General features: G+C 32.4%; 1 protein-coding gene across 11 annotated transcripts in view; it reads right to left on the bottom strand.

The window, feature by feature from the left end:
• Positions 1–1144: 1144 nt before the first annotated feature.
• Positions 1145–23533, bottom strand: part of LOC129256931 (TRAF3-interacting protein 1-like) — a 35598-nt gene continuing 13209 nt past the window's right edge. The window contains exons 5-17 of one of the 11 annotated variants that reach the window (XM_054895150.2): positions 22709–22849; positions 21392–21706; positions 20928–20975; positions 19924–19938; positions 16819–16845; positions 13992–14076; positions 13261–13278; positions 9692–9803; positions 7540–7620; positions 6382–6499; positions 5660–5764; positions 5026–5249; positions 1145–4572 (exon numbers count right to left, since the gene is read on the bottom strand). In XM_054895150.2, the coding sequence (XP_054751125.1) occupies positions 4413–4572; positions 5026–5249; positions 5660–5764; positions 6382–6499; positions 7540–7620; positions 9692–9803; positions 13261–13278; positions 13992–14076; positions 16819–16845; positions 19924–19938; positions 20928–20975; positions 21392–21706; positions 22709–22849 (1449 nt within the window). In that variant the 3' untranslated portion in view covers positions 1145–4412. Of the gene's footprint in view, positions 4573–5025; positions 5250–5659; positions 5765–6381; positions 6500–7539; positions 7621–9691; positions 9804–13260; positions 13279–13991; positions 14077–16818; positions 16846–19923; positions 19939–20912; positions 20976–21391; positions 21707–22708; positions 22850–23533 lie in introns of all 11 variants that reach the window. The other 10 variants (XM_054895151.2, XM_064097434.1, XM_054895153.2 and 7 more) reach the window with 10 other exon arrangements.

Here is a 23533-nt window from a genome sequence, read left to right as displayed (position 1 = left end):
TCATTTTTTAGAAACTAAAGTTTATTTGAATAAAGTGAAAAGTCAACACAAGCTTATAATTGAGAAAATGTCATCAAATTTGAGATGTAAAAATGAGACAACAAAATTAGTAATATGTTCATCCTGGTTGGCATGCAACTAAGGGAACAATGACATCACCCACTCACTATTTCTTCAAAATTTGAAAAAAATAGTGAGTGGGTGATGTTATTGTTCCCTTAGTTGCAATTAAAGGGTTTCCCAATAAAAGATTGATGACTCATTTGCATATGACTGCATTTTTGCACACAACAGTTATCTAAAAAATAAACTGTCTTAAAGAACAACCCTTTTTTTAATATGAAATTTGCAGTATTATGACAGTTTGATATCTCTCCTTTTGTTCAAACTTTTTTTGGGGGTGGGTAGAATTCCTTTTAAATCAGTATTGCACCTGTGGCAGCCAAATGGCTGTAACTTCGAGCACAAAATACAAAGGCGATGCATGAAACATATAAATGTGGTTTAAAAGATATAAAATGCAGAATGTAAAGTAAAACATCATGACAAAGGCAATGTCAGACCAAATATGAAAATAATATGGGGGAGGAAACGATAGGAATGATTTAGTATTTGTAATGAGAGAGACAGAGTGCTGAGAAAAATAAATTAAATAACATCGCACAAGGAGTAGAAAGCATACACTCCTTCAAATGCAACAAGGCTTATTCCTCAACGAATCTCCCATTTTTCTACTCTCACTCAACACTACATAACTAATATTAAAAGCTTAAAACAATTGTATAAAATTAATGACAATTATATCACTTTCTTTATACACAGAGAGAGTACTTTCTTTGTTACAATAACATCTATGGTTGTTATATCCTTTTACTTTTTTGCAGCTTTAGATTCTCTAAGCATGCCCCTAATGCTAAAAAAGTATAAAAGTTTGTAGAAGATTTACATGCCTCAAAGAGACATGTCCTTTCTTGGACTCCAGAAAAAACAAGTGAAAGCACTTTGGTGGAACTTTTATAAATATATATTTTTCTGTTTTGTAAATTACTTATTAGATTGGTATATTTCATTAATTTAGTTCTCAATTCTTAAATGATCAAAATACACACAAGGAAACTTGATATGAAGCAAAAATCAAAATAGCTATATTCACACAAGACACAATTCACTTTATTATCAGCTATAATATATCTACAGTTTTGAAAGTATTCACAGTATATACACAGAGAAAATAAGTTTTTCTTCAGATATTACAGTTCAATAAAGATACATTTAAAGAAACTTATTTTGAGTTTGACTGCTTTCATTTGTATCACTTAGTAAATAAACCAGTTTGTGAGTTTCTGCCGAATATGAAATCTTAATAACCCATCAGGAAGTACATCGTGCGATGTCAGCAATTATTCCAAGGTAGCAGCTGGAACCTTCAGCTCAGACAAGAGATGGGCATGGTCCGGGCGGGGCAGGGTTCAAACCATTGTTTACACACAATGGGTCGCCCTGGCCTCCCACGCTTTGCCTGATCAGAACATTCTGAAGTCACTGCTAGGTAGCACATTATTCAACTTTCTTCTTGTAGTAATATTGAAGAGATTAGCATTTAATCCATGTAAATAATAATAGTAATCCAGTTTCTACAACAAAATCCACTTAAATATTGATAATAAATTTCACAATTACAAGTTCTAGCATACAGAAGTAGGAACTTTTTGTAGGAACTTTTCTACTTTTGTAGCATTACCTGGGAATAACTTCATCATGTTATAAATAAGCTCTAACATAATTTTTATGTATATCAATCAACAGACATGTGAACATAAATCCCATATGGAGGGAGAGTGGAATGTTTCAACCTTAATCATAAAAAAGTGATACCAAAGAGTTGTGTTTCAGTCAAACATGCTTCATACATTAGCATACAGGGAAACCTATGGATCAACGACAACCAAATTCCTTTACAATTAAATAAAAGTAGATGTGACAACTTTTAATGACAAATCACACTTGACTGCACAATCTCATACAGTGAAAGGATCTAAAAGTGATTACAATGAATGAAACCAGGAGATGTGAAATATACATGTAATCTCAACATCACACTACATAACCCTCAAGGTGATAAAGCTCATATAAAACGTAAATAGTGTGATCATTCCCATATAATCACAAGCTTTTAATATGGTTGGCTGAACAGAGGTTAATGAGTACTACAACTGACTTTGTACAAGTATAATGAATCGTACCAACATGCTAATATTAAGCTTATCATTGCATGTACTATGCTTCATGAATGTTTTAAATATTCAAGGAGTGAAATTCAATACAAAGAGTATACCTTACAACTTACATGAATTGTGAAGTAGCATAAAACTTTCGCCATTAAAAAAAAACTCTGGCAAACAAAATTATGCCATTGAAACTTACACATTAAAAACTCTGGGCAAAAAGTTTGCCAGAGTTTTTCTTTTACGCAACAGACCCAAGAAAATATTGATTATCGGTTTCAACATGCAATGCTCACTCTATATTATTTGTATTGTTTTTCAAATTAATTTTTTAGAACCCAGGCATTTATCAAGGACGGTAATAAATGTGATGTCAGTCATATTGTAAAATTCTCTTTCAAAACCAAACATTAGCTACACTGTGTCTTGCCTACTTCTGAAAATTCATAGTCCCCTCAACTATAATGTAATCAGCGAATAAAATTCAGAAAGTTTTCCAAGGTAAACTAATGTATGACCTAAAATGACCTTTGACTTAACCATGTGACCACCAACAGTACTATAATATATATGTACTCCTAGGTGCATCAATGACCCAATATTAACACATTGACCAGTTTGAATGATAATTCACAATAGATTTTTGTGACAATGACAATTACTTATACATCTATTCATAATCTGTTTTACATTTTAACTAACAAAAATCTTGTTTGCCTACTCTGTTGAGAAACTAAAACCGGATACCTTTTATGTTAAGCCATTCTATTATTTCATTGCAATTGTACCATTTTAAGTCCATTAACACGACCATCAGTATTTTTTCAATTTTGAGCAATTGTTTTACAGAAGAAAATAGGAAAGAAATCCTTGATAAAATCTTCCTTCATTACAAACATATGTAGAAGGCCAGTTTGATTATCAAGCAAAAAACTACGATAGTATGTCTTGTTATTATTCTGTAATACAATAACAAATATTCTGTAAACAATCATTACATTTAAATAATCACACACACACACAAATGTATTCCGATAAGAAATGAAAAAAGCAAATTCTTTTTATTCCCCTATTTTTGAAATGGTCTAAGAATGCAAATTACACTCGAAAGTGAATTTTACAAGATCTTAAAGATAATTATATTTTGTTTGTAAACTTCACCATATTAGTTATACGAGATGCTTTTGAAAATAGTTCTTACATGCACTGTACATTGTACTAACAGAATTGTTGTCATGCAAAGCAGCTGATCATGATGCTAAATTTGACAAGGAAACTTCTTTTTTTCAAATCATGTAAACAAAGCTGACAAAATCACCTATATTAATGGAGACAAAACCTGGCAGACTTTAGTGCACTTAAATATTCATTGTGGTAAGATCCATTAATATATTCTTAAGAAATATACATATAAAAAACTATTCATGTGAGAAATATATTACACCAGACAATAACATATATATTTTACAATAACATAGCACTTTATGCTTCTCAATGGCATTTGAAATGATATTCAGTGATTTTGATAATCTCCAATGACAATCACAATGAGAGTACTTGGCTTATTCTATCCTGTCAAACTCCAGGGTAAAGATCTGCAGTATCATAGATGGCCATCAATCATGACACAATTGGGATTCGTGGTGGGATGTTTCAGCAAAATTCTCTGAATACTGTATTTTAACATTAACTCAATTGAGTTATATGCAGACTGAATGCATTAAGATGAGAAAAAAAGTTTGCTTGATTTCAAAATGGTTGTAAAAATGCTATGGACTCTTTCTTCAGCTAACACTTGATATGACATTAAAGTGCCATTTCTGGAGTTTGCTAGTAGCTACTAGCATCTCCAGAAATTGAAGTGAATGTGGTTACCATACCTAGCTGTATCATTTGACTTTATTATTATATGGAAGTAGCTTTACATGAACTTTATTCTTGACCACTAGCTTACATGCAAATGATTGTGATTGTATCAATCAAGGGCCATGGGATGATTCAGTATGAATGAAAAATAACTTAGTCAACCCAATGGAAAAAAAAAACTTCATCCATGGTCAGGTGATAAGTGGTCAAATTAAGGAACAATAACTTGAAGTATATTAAGATGAATTGTAGATTAAATCTTATATTCAAAATGATAAAATTAAATATGCTTGATTGAGAAGTTGGTATGACTGAAATGACTCATCTTGTAAATGCTATACTATTAACCATCTTTCCTATCTTTTCCTCATTCCTCAGGATATTTGCTTTGACTGCAGCAATGGTGTCTACTTGGTCATCTATTGCTTGGTCAAGCTGGGCTAGCTGGGCTTGAAGAGGTTCTAACTCATTGTCTGTAATCCTGTTAAAGAATATATCCATAAATACATACAGAAGTTATAGAAATTAACAAAGAAAATGTATGGGGCAATTAAGTATTTTCCAGGTTTCTACTATAATAGTGCACACATAAATTATGGGTGCTATTCTATCTGAGAAAATTTTACAGTAGTGCACTTACTAGCAGTGATCAGTTGGGCAAGTTAGTTTGCATGACACATCTCCTAGACCATGCAGTGCTCTTGCAGCAGAATAATAATCAACAAAAATGACTGATATCAATCACCTGAAATTTCTTTGGAAATTCATATTGACTATTTCGTTGTTAAATGTAATTTCACATAAAAATACTGACACAATGTGAACATTGGGAACATGTATGTTAACATAATGGAAGAGTGTACTGTGGCTGTGATAACAGCATTTGAACCTTCGGTTACCAAACTCCCTATAAACATGATAGCAAGGTTCTTACCCCTGTTCACGTTTGATTGCTAGACCATGTTCTTTATTCTCTCTCTGCCACATCTCCAGTTCCTTCTGCATGCTATCTACATCTTCCTGGAGATAGTCCATGATCTTTCCTAGAGGATTGGCACTTCGGGTCAAGGTCTGTATAGCACTGCGGAGCTTCTCTACTTCACGCTGGACTAGCTCACGTTCTTTACGTCTGGCAGGATCCAACACCACAGGCTTATCCTGTGATCAAAACAAAACACATACATGTAGATACATCAGTTTCACTATCGCAATCATAACAACAAGATGTAATGCTGTCACAAACTTTGACTGAAAACTAATTCTGTCCATACGCAATTACATAACAGATAAAATGTTCATTAAAAGCTACAACAAAAATGATATATCATCTAAAGAGGATGTTAAACATTCTCAATCACAACCTACATATTAAAGATGGTAATATCAAATTACTTGCTTGTTTTCAAATTATATTTCCAAATAAAGACATTTAAATGGCAAGATGTGAGATTTAAAGTTTAAGATAATTTGAACTTCACGTTTGCATGCTTCACCTTGTTTAAAATAACATTAATATATGAATTCCCATGCTTTTAATAAACTGATTAAAGAAGAACATAGTAACTTACATCTTCCTTATTTTGTGATCCTTCAAGCTCTTTCTTGGTTTCTAAGATCTTCTTAACAAGGCCTCCATGTTCACCATCATCTTCCATAGACTCACTTGCTTGGGGCTGCAACAAAATCATATCACATTTGTTATCACACAAGGACCCTTATTTTGGTTTAATTTAGACCATGGTCTAACTCTGTGCAAAAATCATAAGAAGCTGAAAACATCAATATTTTGCTTACATTGTATATTCATTATCTTTGCTTTTTTGTTTCTTGATACTAAAATTATGAAGAAAATTTCCGAGAAAGTTTTGATTTTAGTGTACAGTGAATTGATAGATTGAACCAGTACTGATAGAGATGTGCCACAATTGGCTATTCATAGTTGAATAGTTCAACTTAAAAACAGAACCTTAGACCAGAATTTAGATTATCAATCATGAATAAAAATCAACAATGCTGTATATACTTTATCAATGCAATATAAGACAGTTCAGCTAGTCATGAAAAAAATAATAATAATACAGCAACAAAGCATAATCCAAACCATCTAATACATTGACTGTCTTTTTAATCAGAAAGCTTGCATATTTGAGCAATGGGGGGGGGGAGATTCCATTAAGTATCTTAAAAGTTTTTTCTCTCTCCCTCTCTGACCAGTTAGCTTTCTGTCAATAAGATGGATTTTTGTGGTGTAAAACAGATGTAGATTTCAATCATGAATAAAATATCTTACCCTTGGCTCATCTTCCATAGATTGCTGAGTATCCTCTACTACAAATATGTCATCTTCATCATCTGAATTATGACCATTATCAACAATCACATTAGATACCTGCTTACCACTTCCGATCCTGTACAAAGAGAAGAATGACAAAAGAGCAAAAATACAGAAGTTATAGATATCTTGATAATTTTTATTACATATAATTACTGATAATATAAACCTGTCATTAATTAAAAAATACTAATAAATCAATATGAGGAAAGTAGTGCCCCATTATCACTATCAAAATTAAGTTCATTTCTTTAAATATATACAATTTGGATATACTGAAAAGAACAAAGACAAATATGTCAACTGCAGTCAGTATATGCAGTTTGGGTGATAGAAATATGTACAATCATATACATATTTTGAAATAACAAGTTTTTCTTCTCTCACAGACATATAAACAAATGTCTGATTTGAAATGCAACCATGAATAATTGGGAAAATGAGAAAATATCTTGATAGGAAAACAGAAAAGTTAGTACATACCTTCATCTTAAGTCACTTAGATAATAATAATAGTTTACTATTCGGAATACAGGAATCACTTCTTGATAAATTACAACATTTCCAAAATTCTGCTGCAACTTATAACTCAAAAAGGAAAGTTTGAACACAACCCCTATCTTATCTGACCTTCATTGGCTTCCCATTCAATCAAGGATGAAATATAAACTTCTCATATTAACATTCAAATGTATTCATGGTATTGCCCCTGCTATCTTCAAGAACTTGTCCAAATTCATAAACCCAAGCGAAATCTCCATTCTGGCTCACAAAATCTTCTCTCTGAAATTACTGTCAAGACCAAATCATATGGGGATCGGGCTTTCCAAAAAGCTGCACCAGCACAATGGAATTCTCTACCACCGACTTTACGAAATATTACCCAGCTTGAGAAATTCAAAGTACAGTTAAAAACCCACCTCTTTCAGAATGTTTAACTTAGTTACATGTAGGTTCAATCCATGTTTAATATTTTTTGATGTTATGAATAATTATTTGATGTCTGATTTTTAAATTTACAATTCTAACCACATTTCTCGCTTTCCCCATGCATACAGAACGGTAGGTGTTATGCAAATTAAGAACTCTAGCATTATTATTATTATAATATCTCACCTTGAAGTATCTTCAGTAGAATCTTGTTTCTTGAGCTTTGGAGGGGCAGGTCTTGCACTGCTGGGACGGGCCATCCTTCGACTATAATTACAAAAAGATCTAGATTTGTAACTTGTTCAGCATCAATGTCATGTTTAAGTGACAAAGAGACTATGCATTTTGGTCCAACCGAAACAGAATCCTTCATTCTTCATATGCAACCACAAGATATTCATATGAAATTTGCAGATTTTGAAAAGGATTCATTCCCCTTTAAAAAAATAAATTTAAATGGCAAACATAAGAGAAATGGGAACATAAGAGTCAAATGAAAACTAAGTTATAATCACCAATAACTTCTTCATGAAATTTGATGATGTAGAAATATTTGGTATCATGAAATGACTAAGAAATAAAAGGTAATAAGAACTCTTTTTACCAAGAATAAAGGTAACACAGTTCAACTACCAGGCTAAAAAAGTCTGCAAACCAACAAACACAAAGATCTAGTTAAACGTGATTCATTAGACAGGCTTTTTTATCATGCCAGACAAGAGGCGCGATAGCTCAGTCGGTAGAGCGGAGGATTCGTATTCCGGTGACCCGGGTTCGATTCCCACTTGGTGCGCTAGTGCCCTTTGGTAAGGCATTAATCCTCATTACCAGGTCCTTCGAAGAGGACCTTAAGCCGTCGGTCTTCTGGTTGCTTGCCTACAAGCATTCATGCTTTCTTAGCAATCAGGTAAAAAAATCACCACAATCAAGAGATAGATGTCTGGACAATTTCTCAAGTCATGAAAAATCACCCATTTCTGCCTTCAATATCTTCATCTGGATGACTATATCTCGGCAAAAAAGTCATATCGCAAAAAAAAATGGCAGCAGTTTCTTAAACATAGCAATAACAAGCAGGAGCTCTTCAAATTTTAACTGATGAGCTCCTATCAAGCATGGCAAGTAAATCAGGAGTGATTATTGTCACAAATGGAGATTCTATCTGCTCAGAACTCAAAATGAGAATCATCAACCTTGAACCTTGTAGAAATATGTTGTAAAATATTCCATGTGGATAACTTCCAAATAAAGGAAGGTTTGAGCTTTTATATGAACATGGACCTATCAAGAAATGGACATTTATCAGTTATTTAGTGAATTCACTCACATGTGACTCATTGTCCTCAGATTAATATTGAATTTCTCTTCATATTAGCCAACTTTGATTGTATAATGGTCACTGTCAATTAGGCCATGGATTGAAGAATCAGTCTATGATTTGACATTTCTATTGCATAAACTGTGCATATTTAGAATATAATAAATCACTGCAGTTCTAGTTTACAAGTAGTAATCTTAGTTCTGTGTGTTTTATTTGGAAAAAAGGTATACATATTTCAAGATAGAGGCTATATCATTGTGACTGATTGTTTATCATCTATGGTCTCATTTTTTTTTCAAGATTCCTTCCAATAATAATATTCCAAAAATACACAACATTAGTGTGTAAAGAATGTGCAGCTCTCAATGTAAATGAGGTCATCATGTGTGTGTGGAAGTTTGCGGATTGAATTATACCACATTTTATAACACGAAAACCATCAGTTTCTCAATTTTGCTGCTCAAAATCTGAAGCATTTTGATTGAAAAGCAAATTCTGAAACAGGATATCAGCCAACAATCACCAAGACCAGGGGACCGTTTCATTAATATTTTTGTCCGACAGGTTGTCAGATCTGACATCTTTCCCTGATTTTGATTGGTTGAGAAGCACTGTAACCTTGGTGACTGTCTAATAAAATGGAACTTGTTGAATAAAACGTCTGATAAGTCTTTTCATGAAAAGTTCCCCAGGAAACTTTTACTTTGTAAATGATAGTAGATACAAGTTGGTATTCACTATTGTCAAAACACACGTTCTCATTTAAATGCATATAATCAGGTGACAATAAATATCATTGCATCAAACACAGGCTTACGTTAATTGTCCATCTCTTTGTAGGTCCATGATTAAAACGGCATTAAAGGTTCTACTAAAATTGTATTGTGTTTTCTTCACAAGCAAAGTGTGGTATAATGCATAGGTGTAGTCTTTAATGGATGAGACGGATTACCTTTAAATTTTAATAGATCTTTATTACCTAAATTCTATAAATCTTGAATGATTAGTATTACTGACCTAGCAGCGACCTGTGGGGGTAAAGCACCATCTGCTGTAAGTCCACTTTCACCATTGTCCTTACTTGTCCGAGATCTGTGTTTGGCACTCTCCTGACGTCCACCATCAAGGTCTAAGATTGGATTGAATTAAATTGAATTTAAAATAGTAGAATCTGCAATGCAGAATTCGTATTCCATTGGACTAAACATCTACAAACTGGATATATATATTAAATAGAATTTGAGTATAAAAACTCACCATAACAAATATTAAGATTTGATATACAATAATCTTAATGATTTTTTTGTCTGAATATGAAGTAAATTTGATCTTCAAAATTTACAGCATGATTCTCCACACCATGTTATTACCACATGAAGTATCCTGATATTTTACCTATATACAAGTTTACATGGAACCACTATCTGGGGATGTGCACACCTTTATAGGAACCTTATAAGTCTAACCCACGTTCCCAATTTTTTTAGCTTCAAGAACAAAAAAAAAAGGAAGCCATTCATGGCATGCTATTGCTCTGACATTTGGCAAAGTTCCATGACTGCATTGCAGAATATTATTAAAGGTCACAGGTAACTTGTAATGCAACAAGGATACATGTAAATGGGACTTTTGTCATCCATTCAAGCAGACTTTGGTACAGATTAGTCTTAGTTTGAAGCCTGTCTAAAGCTTAGATAAAGGGTCAGTAACTTGAATCAAATCAACTTTCATCTAACATTTTGATATTACAAGTGTTGTAGTCATTGGATGTTTTTCAGCCATTGGAATTCAAATTTGACATCTGGCACCCTCTCTTGATAATGTTTCTATTTTTAGTTATAACAACCCTTTGTATACAGACTTTACAAATTTAGTAATTGGCTGTTACAAAGCTACAGAAAAGGATTATATCCTGACATTTTCAGCCCATTCTATTCTTGAGAAGGGGTTTTATAATAGGACAAAAATAGGCAGATATTCTAATTTGACGGGGCACCCTATCAAAAGAATCTATATTTCATATCCTTCACATCATAAATGTATTAGGGTACACACATTCATCTAGTTATGAATTGGAATAGTGACACACAGTTTTTGATGATTTGCCAAAATAAAGATACCATACTTGTACTCTTGAGCTGCTGCTACTTCTTCCTTCTTATTCTGACATGTAAAAGCTAAGAATTACCATTGATATTAATTACAGATTATTTTGCCCACAAAGAAACAGAAATTAATTTTAAGTTCATTTTGGCTCTACATGGACATATATGTCCACAGTTTCCCTTTTTTCTATGAGATGTAGTTTAGTAACCTGGCAGAAATCCTGATAGTTACACAATACTCTCATTTTAAATTATATCATGATGCTCTAATTTTCTAATTATTCATCAATATAGAATTTAAGTGGTAGATTACTGGAAATCAAATAATTTCAAAAGTCTCCATAATATTGAGCTCTTCTACCAATGCTTTCCGTAGTTTGTTACCTGATGATTAATTCAACAGCAAATTTAGTACTGTGCAATAAAATCACTATTACTCATATCATGTTAAAGTGCCAAGAAAGCAAAATATAAAGGCACAAATTATCTTAGCAAGATATTAGTGACACAAAACATGCAAATTATATAAAAAAATTGTTATCATTGTTATCATTTTTAAAGTGTACTTTAAGGCCCTCATTGAATTCTCATAGATAGTGGGAAGGGGGATTTTCCAGTCATGATTCTGCAGCATACAGAAATTTGCTAGTAAAGCTGGTGCTCACATAGAATGTAACATAGATTATTTAACAGTAACAAAAAATATCAAATAAGCAGGGGTGTGGTGGACTTATAGGACCCTATGAAAAATTATATCTTTGAAGGAGATTGATTCCCACATCCCATGGCAATGCAGGTTCTGATACATTTGGAAAATGGGTCTTGCACGTCTTTATCCCAAGACCAATGTTTGTTAAAAATTTCATGAGCACTGATCAAAAACAATTTCTTCACTGAATACAATCTTCCTTGAGAAAACAAGTGATTTGGGGAATGAAGTGCAACAATAAAGAGAGTGTTCATGTAATCATGGTGGTTCTACCTCTATTCAATGAAAAGTGCAGTTTGTAATAGATAAAACAAAAGAGAAAGAATAATAGAATATCACAGGTAGAAAAGAAAGAATAAAGAGGTAATGTTAATAAAAGTTGCAGGCAAAATGATATACATGTGCATAACACATAAACAGGTGAAAAGATCTCATAATACTTTTAAATAAGATGAATACATAAAGGAAAGGTAAGTAAAATTGGCCAATACAAAATGACTGTGTATTGTAATTCCATTGAAAAAAAAAGAACTAGTTATCTTCTATTTCTTCCTGCTTTACAGGTAAAGACTCAAGTCAAGAAAGCAAATTTCAACAATATCAACAAAAATACTTAAAGAAATTATTCATAAACAATTGAAATGAAATATATATATATATATTGACAATAAAGTTACCTTTACTTATTTTTCAAAATATTTACTAAAATAAATTTTTATGTGATAAGAAACATACACAAACATAATTTAGTCTATTGGATGTCTTCTTTTTATCAACTACAATGGTTGATATCCATAATCATAACAGATGAAAGTAAATAAATCAATAGAAACAATCCATCTCAATAGGTTCAAAGCATTATCATAGATACTAAATCTAACAGGGAAAATAAAATCACACAAGTAAACATAAACAGAAAAATATCTGAAAGGAAAAGGTATTAGCTTATTAGTAGCAGATTTCTATGCAAAAAAATGTTTAATTGATCCTACTGGAACATTGCTTGAATAGCATTTTCCTGGTATAATCTTTATTTTACAATTTGTATTTAGTGACAAACAAATCTTCAGGCAATCTTGGAGTCAAAACTGAGAGGATATCCCTCTTCAAATAAAGTAGCTTTGAAGACTTAAATCTATAGTACAGAAAATTGAACACACAAATCATGAAACATAATGAAGAGAACACAAGAAAATCTAAAGCCTGTCTCAAACATTGGTATATAAGGCTTAATAATGTGAATTTTATATCAATGGAATATTCAAATCTCACAAAAGTATATTTAAAATTGTATATTTTAATTTTTACATTGATTCTCTATTGCTTATTTCATGTAATAAATGTCCTTCAGACAATTATCTTGGACTCTTAGTCATTTTATACCAGAAAGCTAAATGGTGAAGTATCCTGACATTTGTTGTCACATTTTATGTTTGAAAAATAGTTTTTTGTGTTTTATTTTGAATAGAAAAATACTTATAAAAGGTTAGGTACATGTACCTGATTTTTTTTTGCTGTATTGATCGTAGGCTTCATGAACCACTGATGTATTTCATAATGAATTTTTCAGCATGTGTTTTATGATAATACTTTATCCACCAATACTTTATTTCCACCAATACTTAATCCACCCAATCAAAATTCGAAAATGAAAAATCTAAAGATTTACCAAAACTCACTACAGGCTTTAGAGTTTCATAATATGACTGTTAGCTAAAATGGATGGGTGTGCAGAGATACACCCTTATAAATGAGAATAAGTTCTGTCATACCTCCCTCTCCATCAGAATCTGTTGCACATAAAAGCATAACAGAAATACATACAATTTTCAATTAAGGGGTGAAATTAAATACATGTATTAATAAATTCATTAGTACATGCACTGACAACTGTGAGTATATTCCTGTAAATATTTTCATTAGGGTTAGTTGCACTTGGGGCATTTGGATAAATATTTCGGAATACATGCACAATATATACATGTGCACTGTGAATAACACAAGTGTATTCATGCAAATTTTGTGAACTTAATTTGTAAATCATATATACATGAATGTGCAAGCTCCCATTGTGGGTTTACAAAGCAGACATCCTCTTTATAGTTAGCGGACATGATACTAAAGGGTAAGGGTCATTTAATAAGGATGTACACATTAACTGCGTAATAATTTTTTTTTCTAGTGTTTAAAAAGAGATATCTTAACAATATCTTGCAAGAAGAAAAACCATCAACATGTCAATAAACTTGATAATTGCATATTATGACAATACCCATTGGGTAATCACTCTTACATACTACACAATTCCAACTCCAGACAATTTCCCTATTACAAGCAATCAATCACTTCAAGTTATTGCCCAATAGAGAATTGTTAGTATGACCAAATACAATACCGATAACAGATGGAAACAATATTCATGTATGTTTAATATAGATGGCAATAACTTTAAGTAATATTTCACAAGAGGTAATAAACAATGAGATGACATTTAGGGACTTACCATCACTATCTTTAGTTGGTCTTCTTCTGCTACCTTTTGCTGATGAAGGACGAGGGATCCGATTACCACCTCCACCATCTTCACCCTGTTATCAACAAAGTAAAAATAATTTCATCACAAGCCCAAGAAAGTTAAATGGTGTACTATCATGTTTTATATACAAACACATGTATCCAAACAGGTGCGGATCCAGGAGGGGGCAAAAAAATTCATAGATCCCCACTGCCCCCTGGCCAGCCATGGATCTGTCATTGTATCGTTTAGTTTTAACTTATAAAATTCATTCTTCCTTGTACACAACAAGGTGAAAATCCAGTGGTTTAGACCAATCTATTGAATACAAGGTTGAAGACATTGAGCAGAATTAAGAAATCATCTGTGATGATACTAAACAGGTTAAGTTATCTCATCACCAATTGAACAGCACTCACAACAAACTCCTGAAAATATACAACATTCAAAACACATTTTGTCAGGTCACTATCCTATCACTGAGGAAAATGTCCCTGGCAGGACAAGTTCTGAGATACAAGCCTAACCTCGGGAGCATTTCATCAACATTTTTGTCCAACAAGTTAGCATATCTGACAACTTTCCTGGGTTTTGATTGGCTGAGAAGTAATGTTACTTTGGTAACTGTCAAATAAAACAAGACTGAACGGATAAAACGTCAGACAAGTCCTTTCCTGTATTGCTCCCCTGCCCCACCCTCCCCGATAACTATCCCACTGAAATCTTCTGAAGAGTTGCAATGCTATGCCTATTACATTGAACTTTCATGTTATTCATATAATGTCTACTCCAGCTCATGACTGAGGCACTGTTTGAAAAATCACATTCAAAATAAGAAAATAAACTCTTGCATAGGAAAATCTGTGAGAATCATCATGCTCATGCTATTTGGATTTTTTTTAAACATAAATGTTACCTCACAGCTGGCATGTAATGGAATTATTATTGTTGATTATATATCATTGTTCAGGAACTGTCAATGCAAGGAATAGAAGTAGGGTAAGGACAGGGAGGGGTAAGATATAAACACATGGATCATAGGTTTTCAAAGCCACTCTAAATTTTTTGATTTATCAAAGCAAATGTCATACACCTAAATAATTTGTGCCAAAATATATCAACCTCCAAATCTGATACTTTCTTTCAAACAAATGTCGTACCCCACAAAGTTTATGCCAAATAATATCAACCTCCAAACATGATACTTGATTACACCCAAGACAATCCACAGTTTACAATTCTACGAGTTGAGAGCTTTTGAATTTTCTGCTGTATCTCATTCAATTTGATATCATACATTAAGTCGTCAGTTATTAGATAACACATACAGGCAAAATCACATTGTAAGTTATTCCTGAGAATGTTCCTCCCAATATATTAGAAAAGAATCCAACTGTGACACTACATCAAACCAACACTAACTTCAAATGTTACAAATGTTACAAATTAACAAATGATTTTCACATCATTAACTGCAATGAAAGTGAAAAGGGGCTTCATATTGAAGACCCTAAAAAAAGAAATGTATTAGAAGTGTATGATGGAATATCAAAATGGATACACACATGTATCACACAGATCAACACAAGTGATCCAATGAAATCCATGACAAAGTACTAAATGATTTATGAAAACTCCAGGAAACATTGGAGTATTATAAATACTTGTACATGGATATCACTCACTTTTCACAAGTGAACATTTAGGTCTATATTTAAAGTTGCCTGCATAAGTTACTTCTTTAAAAAAGAACAATAACCATCATTGCTTTCATGTTTATTAGCTTTATGATTTTCAGTTACCTACTCCCAAGTACCCCCCCCCCTCACCCCACCTGTTAATGTCAGGTAATGTATGTAAAATGAAATAGACCATAGTACATGTAAAGGCCTCCATCGCAATCAAATAACAAAGTTAAAGGGACAATTGCATCCCTCCCCTTCCCCAATCAATGATAGCATCAAGTTGGCAAACATTGTTTGTCATACATGTATCAATAACAACAAAACAACACATCATAGCAATTCCACAATATTAAAATGCAACAATTCTGCATAACACGTCATCTATTCCACGTATGTTACTCACCATCCAAATATATACCTAATATATATTTTGTGAGTAAGGATAAAGTGTTAGTTCATCTTATATTAATTTATTTAATGATTGTTTAATGGTATGTGTGGTCTCATCAGTTACTAATGGCAAAGTTGAGTTATCTACAGTATTTCTCACACTGGGTATTACAATGTATCATGCATGTATAATGTTGCTCCTTATAAAACAATATTCAAATTGTAATTTAATATGTATTTCTATTTAAAAAAGTGATCATCTTATATAGCAATCCGTGTCACAGCAAGCTTTAATTTATTTCCTTATTAATCTTTCATCATATTATGTAGAAGCCATTATAATGAATAAATCAACCAAATTTAATACACTGACTTTTTCATGTTCTTTGTTGATGAATATTATACTGTGTGCTAGTTACTAAGTTGATCACATCATTAATAACAAACTTATGTAAAAATACAAGCTTATTTTCATATTTCCTATTTTACTGATAATTAACATGTATTAGTACAAACATTACATGCTGAACATGGATAATGTTAACTTTATAAAGAAAAAACAAATGGTTGTTAGTGCACCATGATATGCCAGTAAAAGAATGACTTAAAAAACAATGGGTGACTTTTACAAATGGTGAAATATTAATTATTATGTGTTAACTTATTGAGAACATGTTAAATGTATTAGGCATCAGTGATTTTTATTTATAAAATAATAACACCAACAACAATATTGATACCTCAGGTACTGCTGGTCTTAAGTCCTGCTAGATTTGTAGAAAGGAAGTAAAGAGAGTAAATAAAGATAAATATATATTGTTTTGATGCAGTGACTTTAATAGATGATAAATATACACAGTAGTTTTTCTTATAAGACCCTCTGGAAAAACTTCAAGAATAAAACATACACTGAAATTCTTAAACACTAGCTAGCACTGCAAACCATTTTAAAAACATTAAAAAAAATAACAATGAATATGACAAATTCTCCCAAGAAGTTCTTCCCAAACTCAAATTTAGAATTGTATCAAACAGATACAATGTCTGTGGATAGAGGCAATAACCTTGTCACTTTAATTGCAACATACACTCAAGCTGCATGTACTATCAAAATTAACTATGGACATAAAATGAAGGTTTCAAATACCAAGTAAACTAAATGAATTGAAATTACCTAAATAATAATTTTTAAAACTATGACATGTGTTCATACACTGTACAAGTTGCCATAGAATGTTCCAAAGACTAGCAAAAGCCGTGTGCACAGGGGTGGAAAACACAAATTCCCTTTTTGAAATTTCAATGATTACACTTTTTAAAAAAATCCTCCTTTCAAATGTGTGCCGCAACTCAGTTATTATACCAATCGTGTGTAAACAAGGAATAAAAAAATGATGAATGCACTGATAATCTGATGTATTCCTCATTATTAAGTAATGGCATTAAGTCATTTTGTTGAATAAGCTGTTATTATATATACATGTATTTGTTGAGTTTACAATATGATGCAATCTAGAAAAATATAATTTGTGATGCAATGAAGTTACCAACCATGTTTTTTTTCTCAAAGTAATAACTACTTTGGAAAACAGAGTATATTAAGAAATTGATGCAATGACAGGTGATTCCCTGAAGTTTAATTAACAAGTGGAATGCCTTTGGCAGTCTCGCCTGCATTACGCGATTCGATATAGCAGCAGTGCCGACTTTGAAATCAGCTATTGAATAATTATTCACAAAAGAAAACATTCATATGATAATAAAATACTATGTCCATTGACCCAAAATGACCTTTGACCATAATCATATGACCTAAGATGTGTGCAAAACAATCATTTATACTTGATTATCCTTATGTCTATGTTTCATGAATTAGATCCATTAATTTTCAAAGAGTTAGAGTTTTATACATTTTAATGAAAAACAATATTTACACTTTCTGATTCTTGAAGTGATTTTAACCTTTGAATTCTGTACGATAAGATTTTATTGCAATTTCTCCCCGATTTCACTTTCATCGTCGAGAATTTCTCGTGTAAAGTTGAGGTCATCAGCAGCGCAGTGGCGTGACGTCATAGGCTGCGATAACACTATCAGTATCGCTCCTCTGAACCCAGTTCGGTGTTGGAGCTCAGTTCAGCAGCTTTTTCACGCTCTCAACACCAACACCGAACTTGAAATCGCCCAATGTTGAGGACGACGCAGCCGTCTGAAAAGCGGCGCCTATAGGCTCGCTCTGCTATGCAGGCGAGACAAAAATGAAACTCTGACAATTAGAAGCTACTAAATGTAAAAGGGATATATAAATAGAAGTAAACCATGTCATCTCAGAATAACATTCTAAAAATGATCTACATCTATAGATTGATTTGCTAATAAGTTGGAATGTTATTTATTACATTGTCATTTTTTATATGGGCAGCAAGGGATAAAAAAGGGAGTTTGAATAAGCGGGGGCTGGGGTGCACATTTAAGGTAGAGGGAAGGACAAAGGAAATGATGGCACTGCACACTATAAAATAGACATTGACATTATCAACACCATTACACACCCAAATCCTGTTAAAATTATGTGTTCATAAGTCTCACTATTTCCATCCTAATATTTTAGATTTTTTACCATGGTTTACAGTCTTTGTTTCTTTTAACTATTACAAAAAATTGTACTTGCTACTTATATGAATAAAAGGAAATACATAATAAATTTACAATATCATTGCCAATCCTTATTTGGGAAAGTGTGACTTCCTTTTTTTCTCCATAAAATTTATGTATAAGTAATTCAAAATCAAATGATGCACAAGATGAATTGAAAAGTTTTGAGGATATTGAAAGACCTTGGACTTTTATCAAATGATTTCTTGAATTTCTGTATCACATTATAAAGTGTGAATCAGTTTTTGTGAGCATATTCTTTTGTACTGATATTAATAGAAGTACTGGTAAGTACTGTGATATAGAGCAGAGTTCCACAGATTGATCTCACTGATAGAAAAGTTTGAATTGGAAATTCATTTTTGTGACAGAGCTATAATATAGAATACCAAAGATTTTATGTTAGATTTAATTCATTAGCAGATATTGCACTGATGTCACTTGCTAGTCACATTAATGGACTAGGAAAACACTGTTACCAGAATGGCAAACTCAGGCCAAATATGCATTTAGAGACATCACTATCAGATTGTTTTTAAGGATTATTTTTCTTATCATATCGTTTAAAAAAGGTTTCCTATTACGCCTTGCAATTGATGGGATACATTGTATCTATCATAGATATATAAGGACAAATACTATGTATGGGCTGCATATATAGTGCGTCCCAGAAAAAAGGAAACTGGGATTCCCATATCTTTTTCCTTCAAAAGCAAATTAATTATGATATGTCATTTACATCATCATACAATTCAATAATTCCTCTACATTTTGATACCTAACATGTGACGAACACTTCACACATTAATGAGCAAGACAAGTTTGAAATTTTAATATCAAAATTAGGTTGTGCAGAAAGATTGGAAAAGATTGGTTCAGGATACGACAAACATGCTTATTGACGATTGGCTCATTAGTTTTCTTTGTATTCTTTAAGTTTCTATCACTGATCCCTGAAACGAGAGTGGATTCAGATCAATATTTACTGTTTGTAATCTGCCATGCGTGAATGATTTGTTAAGCTGTTGGTCTCAAATTAGATTACACTCTTACCATAAGTATCAAATTCATATTAAGAACATGTTTAATAATTGTGAAATCTATATATGAGTTTCCTTTTTTGTGGGACGCACTCTATTGAGGTTAAAAAGCACACGTTAGTAAATGAGTGCATTAAACAACAGTTTTACCTCTGATTCATCACTCTATACATCATGCAAGAATAGAGTTGGTAACATTAAGAAGAAAAGGAGATACAATTAATATGCATGCAACAATGACAAAAGAATAATAAAATAAGTGCATAATTTACATGGAATATACCACAAATTAATTTAGAACTTATTTCCTTTGGCTCCAAACACCCCATTTACAGAAATATTAGCATTTCTAGTTTTCTATTAAGCAGGAAGCATGTAATAAACTTGAGACACTTGTTCAAATAAATATTTTTTACAAAGTCTACTGTATCTTAATGAAAAAGAAATGAAGACTGAATAATAATTGTAGCACTTCACCACATGCAAGCACTACTAGTAATAGCTGTTTCAAATAACAAAAATCAGGATGTAGCATTATGCTGCCTACTTAAACACACTGGATAGAAATTTTAATATCATAGACAGCAACTAACACTATATGAAGAACTTAGTATATAGGATAAAGTTTAAGTTTATTTAGATTAAGGATGTGTTCATTTTAAATAGCAACATGAATCATGATACATAAAGCATATATAACTAGAAACAATGCGTGCATATATTTTCCTCTATTCCTGGTCGTAAAAGTACAATTCTTTCAGATCTCGATTCAGATGAAAATTCCAAATGGAAAAGGGTGCATTTTGAATGATCAGCTGTGATTTTATGACCTTCAGCACCATGAATTCAACAATATGCAAAACTGAACGTAATTGAATTTTTCAGACGCCTTTATTGTGCTATCACAGTAGAAGCTCACGCATTGCTTTGATAAACTTTAAGAGTTGAACTTTTTTGTGATGAGTCAAACTCCCAGTTTTTGAGTGCAAGGAATTTCAAGACAATCAACATATAATCAGCTTTAAATTTTCGATCATGAATGTTACACTGCTGATCCTGTTTGTGCTCTGTAATTGTGTTTTGTATCATGATTGATGTTGCTGTTTAAATTTGAAAATCAACCTTGAACACACCCTTACATCATCAATACTCACCTCTTCTTCCTCATTTTGAGCTTGCTTTGCCTCCTCATCTTTTCTTCTCTGTGATGGATTTATAAATATTTCAATTAATTCCAGATTTCATTTTGACAGATCCATGGAATATGGAAATGGGGAGAATTAATGAGGAATCAGGCCACATCAACCAGGGGGGAAACAAGAATTCAAATAATCTTCATATTTGTGTCAATTATACAAAACATTTGTGTAATTGATTTATTCATTTATTTCAACTATAACAGTTCGACTATTCTCCATAAAACATGATGATGCTCGACACAACACTTTTCTATGATACAATTCATATATGCATTAGAATGGTCATTTATCATGTTCTTTTGTACCTAGTCGTGACCCTCAGATTTATAACTGCAGGTTTTACTTTATTTGGATCTGGACACTTGGTTAAGAATCTACTCATTGTATGTTTGGGGTCCCATTATCGTTATCATACTTACCCTTCTTTCTCTCCTTTCCCTGTCACGCTCTTCTCTTTCCTTTTCTTTGTTTTCCTCCCTCTCCTTGTCTTTATCTCTGCTTCTCTCTTTATCTTTGTCTCTATTCCTCTCCTTATCTTTTGATCTGCTTTTCTCTTCCTTGTCTTTAGACCTGTCCTTTTCTTTGTCTTTATTCTTTTCTCTATCCTTGCTTCTTTCTCTATCTTTACTGCTCCTTTCTCGATCTTTACTGCGATCTCTGCTCTTCTTATCTTCTGTTTTCAGTCTGTCTCTGCTAACACTTCTATCCCGATTATCTGAGCTGCTTTTTCTTTCCTGTTTCGAAAAAAAACAATGAACTAGCATTTAATATCATGAGAGAAACATGTATACAGGAAACCACAGGAGAACACACATTATGTGGAGAAGCTGTCTCATAAAATAAAATATTGTTTATTACATCTACCTTTTTGTTTACTGATGGATATTTTTTTAAAGGTCAGCAGAATAAATTTCTATCTCCTGAAGTTTCAAATATTGAAAGACCAAATGATTATGATTGTGAGAAATCACAAATCTTCAACATTAGATGCTTCAACATCCCGGGGGGGGGGGGGGGGGGTAGTCAAATATATTGCTGTACACACGCGTGACCATGTTATTTCCAAACACCCCCTAAATGAGTTTTTCTCTGTGTGCAAAAAAAAAACCTAAACAAGTTTTTTTCGCAGGCTTTATTTACACAATTTGGCCCTTAAACAAGTTGTTGCCAAAATATGACCTCAGGGAAAAAGCTGGGAGAAAAAACATACCCTAAACACGTTTGGCTAGTCCTTAAAAAAAAAAGCTTTGGGGAAAAAAACAAATCCTAAATATGTTTGACCCCGCAATTGACCATTGACCATTGACTGTGACTTTAAAAACCACCCTTTTTCTTGAAAATCAGTGTTTTTGATACCCTTAACGAGTCCACGCATGGACCGCATCCAAAAACTGAAAAAACACCCCTTTAAACATGTTTTTTGGTCACGCGTGTGTACAACAATATGTTTGACTGCCCCCATCAACATAAAGTGCTTGCTATTTAAAAATCCGCACAGCAAAATGTGATAAATGAAAACACAGCTACAGAATGTTAATGTAATCTTACAAGATATATTTTTATATCGGTATGAATAAAATTGTGTTCATAGTTTGGATTACTTCCATGAACATTGACTGAATATCATGTTATATTTTCCCCATGAAGAGCTTAGTGAGCATAGCAGGGAATAAGGGGACACAAAAAGAACACATTTAAAAAACAAATTAATATAACAAAATCTGGACCAGTCTTACCTTCTCTTTATTCTCTTTATTTCTTTTATCTGCACTTGTATCTCTGTTTTTCTTGTCATCATCTCTCTTTGGCCTTGGGGGTTTACTTGAACTGCCTTTCTCTCCATTAAGGACTTTCTGTACTGACTCTGAACTATCCATCTAAACACAACGTAAGAATAAACAAAGTTACTACACACACTGGAATATTGAGCATACGTAACACACAAAAGGGATAACAATTTATTTCTATTCTATTACACTTTTTGGTCATTAAAAATAATGTGTTGCTTGGGCTTGATTTATTCTAATAATTCAAATCCCACTGAAATCCGCAGTTACACAAATATAGACAGCAGAAAATTTCAGTTCACCCATGATTCATAATTGGCGCATTTGGTACGTCCTAGTGGACTTAAAGTTCTAAACATGCACAGCATATGAGATAAAGTAAAGATACATTCTAAATAATAGCCTTCATAACTGTTTCATTATTTAATTTGAAGCAGGGATTACCTGTTCAAAAATCTACTTCTCAGCCATTTCTTCTCCTAAAAACTCAAATAATTTCCAGATTTTCAAAATGACTTATATGGAATGAAAACTAGCAAATCAATGATGTGGTGCTCATCCGGCATCTTGCAACAAAATTCAATACAATTTTTAATTTCAGCCCAGTTGACACTGTAGTGAATTATATTGGTGACATAAATTGAGGAAACAGAATTGAAATCAATGAAGAAATGACAGAGAAGAAGTAATTTTTGTGATTTATGAATAAATTTTGTATACATATTAGCATAAATAATTTTCTAGTCAAAATTTCGAAATTCTGTGTAGAACCTT

This window comes from Lytechinus pictus, chromosome 3 (genome assembly GCF_037042905.1).
Source record: "Lytechinus pictus isolate F3 Inbred chromosome 3, Lp3.0, whole genome shotgun sequence".
Lineage (NCBI taxonomy): Eukaryota > Metazoa > Echinodermata > Echinoidea > Temnopleuroida > Toxopneustidae > Lytechinus > Lytechinus pictus.
Note: the sequence above shows the minus strand (reverse complement) of the source record. Positions and strands in the feature narration are given on the sequence as shown.